Here is a 4,607-nt window from a genome sequence, read left to right as displayed (position 1 = left end):
TAAGCAGATTGGAAAGGAAACAGGGAGAGAACCAGGCTTCAGAGCAAGCTGACATAATTTCAGCTCACAAAGCCTTACAGAGGCAAATGCCATCATGACTTCTTTGACGGGAGAATTCCTACTCATCCCAGTATGCCTAAACCAACTGTACTGTACGTAGCCAACACTGAGGAGTCATAAGTCATTAACCACACTCATCTCACGGCTGCAGCTAACACCTCATTAATCCTTTCTTCCACCCCCCTCATCTCCCCTGGTGGAGAGCTGGTCCATGCTGCCTGAGATGCCCTGAGGTCACTCACTGGAGTCACAAATGTCTTGAACTCATCCACTGGTGTCACAGTTCTCTGCTACCCCCTCTCCTTGGAAGCACTACATGGTTCTGCTAGACACACTCCTTAGCTGCAACCTGGTGGGTCCATGAATTTTTCAGCAAATCTTTTTATGACTCAGCTTTAACTGTTGGGCCCTACCTGGAAAGGTTTTACAATTTGATTTGACATTGAGAACTGCCTTAAAAAATGACCAATAAATATTTATACAGAGTGAAATTAGAAATAGAAGTTGCAAAGCTTTGACACAAAAGGCAAACCTAGATATTGTTATGTTATTCAAGATGCAGAAAAGAAAGTAATATCAGACAAAGGACTGGGCAGTGTGGAGGGTAAAGTTAGCAGATCTGAGAGATGCTATAGGTGCTGACCCAGCAGGGTTTCCCAGTGTCTGTGATGTGGGCAAGGCAGACAGGGTCGGCATGAACCTTAGATTTTGGGAATTGAGTGGGGGAAATATGAAATAGAATGAGAAAAAGAGGAAGAAATTTTGGTTGGTGGAGTTCAATTCAGCTATGCTGAGAGTTAACAAGGATAAACCATGCACGCAGATAGAAACACACACACACACACACACAACTTCAACAAGTCAATTTTGCTAGTGATGCGGCGAAGATTGGAAATAACCAAAAATAGTCCTTTTATAATTACTCAATTTTAATACAAGGGGAGATAAGGGAACTTACAGAACCAAGGGTCCAGCGGAGCCGAAGGTGAGCGCGGGGCAGCGCAAAGAACGGGCGCCTTCCGGCTCCCCAATCCTATTTAAGGGGAATGCTACCCCGCTGGAGCAGCCACGCCCCTGAACGCAGGGATTGGGCCAGCTGCCCCAACATGCTAGTTTAGAGCTAAAAAATAAAAATCTTCTTTAAAACTTGAGATTTTGAATAGCACTTACCAAACTCACCTGTCAGAGCACACACAATATCCCAGAGTCCACAGAGTGGAAAAAGGAGGTATTTCATGGATTTAATTTTCAACATTACATCTGTCCATTGCTGCCTCTTGCACACTAGAAAATGCTATTGTGTAAAATGTGTTTTTCAGATCCACTTGTTACATTACTGATGCTTTCTTGAAAAGTGTTTTCATACTGGGCACAAATTCTTCTATGTGGAAAGGAAGAAATGGAATTGAATTTTCTTATGGAAGTGATTTTCCTCTTCATGACTGTGCTTGGCACTCTGGGGAATATTTCTGTTTCTGTGAATAATATGATCAGTTGGTGGAGAGGCCCTGAGAAGAAACCCGTACACCTTATTCTCATCCACTTGGCTTTTACAAATATTATGATCCTTCTTGCAAAAGGATTGCCAAAGACATTGCCAGCTTTAGGTTTGAGAAACTTCCCAGGTAACATAGGATGTAAGATCTTCATTTACCTTCAGAGAGTGGCCCGTGGACTCTCCATCTGCACCAGCGGTCTCCTCACTGTGGTCCAGGCCATCATCATCAGTCCCAGAACTTCTGGGTGGAGGAGGCTCAGACCAAAGTCTGCATGGCACATCCTTCCTTTCTTTTTATTCTTTTGGATACTCAATGCTTTAATAGGTATGAACCTAATCCATTCTGTCACTAGTACAAGCCTGAATATATCACAGTTTAAGAGTGAAGATGGCCACTGTTATTTCATGCAAGAAAGTCAGAAAACAAAATGGATTGTTCTCCCTCTCATGGTCCTGAGAGATACTGTGTTTCAGGGAGCCATGGGAGCAGCCAGTGGCTACATGGTACTTCTTCTCCACAAGCACCACCAGCATGTCCTCTACCTTCAGAACTCCAAGCTTCTCTACAGAACTCCTCCTGAGCTGAGAGCTGCTCAGAGTGTCCTCCTTCTAATGCTCTGTTTTGTTTTCTTCTATTGGGCTGACTGTGCTTTTTCTCTATTTTTAAGTCTCTCTATAGGAGAAAAATCCTTTATGGGAAGTATTCAAAAATTTCTGGCTCTTGGCTATGCAACTTTTAGCCCTGTTGTGTTGATTCACAGGGATGGACTTCTGCCTGAGTGTTGGCATGTTGAGTGAGAGAAATAGAGACACTATCTCTAATTTCTCCATTCAATAAGTGTGAAAGAACTCTCAGTTCTGTAATGCTGTGGGCAACACAAAATCTCACCCTGCAGTTTAAGCGTGTGTTTATTCTCAGACAATCTTCCTGGGGACTCAAGCCTAGAGTGGAGAATGAGGGAGACCATAGCAAATTATAGTGATATAGAAACCTCATTCTTTATTGCCACACTTGGAAGGGACTCTATTCTTTAACCATTTTCATATTTGTAGTCATTCCTTGTGTATGAATAGTTTGCCTGCATTATGCTTGTTTAGCTTGTGTGTGTATGGTGCCCTTAGAGAGTGGAAGAGGCCATCAAATGCCCTGTTACTACTGGAGTAAGACTTGTGGTTCTGAACCAAAATATGGTTACCAGGAATTAAACCTGTATCCTCAGCAAAACCAGCTAGTGCTCTTAACTGAACCAGCTGTCAGGCACTGAAAAAATGGCTTTAATTAGGATTCATAAAATTGGCATACTACTACCATGACTGGAAACATGAAGATGAATTTGGTAAATTTTATCAGAATTCATAGTGATTTAATCCTGTCAGTCCAAGGAATTCCTGTTGTTGTGCATGCTAAATTGTGGGAGAGTCTTCTGTTTGAGTTGATTTCATTGGCTAATAAAGAAACTGCCTGGCCTATTTGATAGACCACCCCTTAGGTGGGTGGAGTAGACAGAACAGGAAGAGGAGGTGAGGTAGAAGGATCAGTAAGATGCCACACCTTTCCTAAGTTAGGCAGACTGCCATGCCTCTCCTCAGAGAGCCAGAGACATGCAACGAAGTTCCAGCCCAAGATGGACGTATGCTGAATCTTTCCCGGTAAGACACCGCTCGTGATGTTACACAGATTATTAGATATGGGTTAGTCAAGATGTGTGTAAGAGGCTGAAAATAATGGGCCAGGCAGTATTTAAAGGAATACAATTTGTGTGTTGTTATTTTGGGTAAAGCTAGCTGGTGGCTGGGAGCCGGGCGGTGGGAAGCCGCCCGCAGCTCCACACTACACTAAATGTTAATCCCACAAGTCTATTTTGGGATTCTTCAAAGTGTGTGTGATTCCATCCATAGAAAGATTTTACGGAATTGTGAAAGACTTACATGTACTGTGTCAGTCACTAGATGATCCGTGCACAATCAGAGCACTTAAAAGCCCTGACACGTCTCACTAGTCTTCTATCTGTGAACATTCTCTGTAGGAATAAACATTGCATATGTAATAAAAAACATTTTGCTACTCACTATAGAAACATGGGTTAATGTAGATCAAGGTAAAAACTGAGAAATCTTTTTAAAAGGGTTCCAAAGACACAAAACAGAGTCAAGCGTGACTTCTTGGTAACCACCTTTACTGGTAGGCTTATTGCTAGTGACAATCAGAGGCACAGCTACTTTAAGAGGCCCTGCTACTGAACACTTAAATGGGGTTTATGAGCTGTGTGCAGTGTGCTACTTGGTGACAGAGCAGACCCAACAACTTTCCAGAGATGAAGCAGTAAACGCGGCTCCTGTTGGTACCTTGGCCATGAAGCTAAACTGTCAGGGAGCCAAGAGGCAAGGAGCCAACCACCCATGTCCTGTGCCAACACATGCGGTAAGCTGAGTAGCGCCAGTGACTAACATAGCAGTTCACGATCGTCTCAGGCAATCAAAGAAAATACAGATGCAGATGGAAAAATACTCTAAACAGGCTGCAGGGTGTTTAAAAATATACATAGGCCCGAGAGAGAAAAGAGAAAAAGTATATGCAGTTATAAAATAAAACGTAGTTTAAAGATGATAGTAAAGTCTTTAAACATTTTCAGTTTAAAACTTTTAAGGTGAAAAAATGAATAATAAGCCACATACAGATGGGAAATACACAGATTGGAGGTGTGGAGGTGGCCAGAGAGAGGAGCAAACTCTCTGCAGCACAGTGGCCTCCTCTAGGCATTACTTGGTACTCTTTCCAAAAGTGCTAAGGAAACTTTGTATGGATAAATAAATAAATAATAAAATTCCTGTGCAGTAAGCTATGAATGATGGTCACAAAATACATGGGAAAACACAGGGGGTAAATTCTCCTCCAAATTGGGCTATGTGGGTTTGATAGTCCGGGTGAGGCTCAAATTCACAATCCAGCCATCACTCCTCATGTGGGAGTAACCCACACCAACAGATTACACCATGGGGTATTGATGCATAGCTGTTTCCTTTAGATTGAATTTATTTCCTCTGGATG

The 4,607-nt window shown here is 42.5% G+C and overlaps 1 protein-coding gene across 1 annotated transcript; it reads left to right on the top strand.

Moving 5' to 3' along the window:
• Nucleotides 1-1,338: 1,338 nt before the first annotated feature.
• Nucleotides 1,339-2,356, top strand: LOC119816560 (vomeronasal type-1 receptor 4-like). Its single transcript, XM_038333309.1, has 2 exons — nucleotides 1,339-1,416; nucleotides 1,454-2,356. Exon 2 carries the CDS (start codon nucleotides 1,460-1,462, stop codon nucleotides 2,354-2,356), a length of 897 nt encoding a protein of 298 aa, XP_038189237.1. The 5' UTR covers nucleotides 1,339-1,416; nucleotides 1,454-1,459.
• Nucleotides 2,357-4,607: the final 2,251 nt, after the last annotated feature.

The sequence above is a fragment of the Arvicola amphibius genome, chromosome 6 (genome assembly GCF_903992535.2).
Source record: "Arvicola amphibius chromosome 6, mArvAmp1.2, whole genome shotgun sequence".
Classification (NCBI taxonomy): domain Eukaryota; kingdom Metazoa; phylum Chordata; class Mammalia; order Rodentia; family Cricetidae; genus Arvicola; species Arvicola amphibius.
This window is presented reverse-complemented; position numbering and strand designations above follow the sequence as displayed.

Bases quoted from the DNA above. Each gene is read 5' to 3' on its own strand.
- LOC119816560 (XM_038333309.1), top strand. From the start codon at position 1,460: ATGGAATTGAATTTTCTTATGGAAGTGATTTTCCTCTTCATGACTGTG.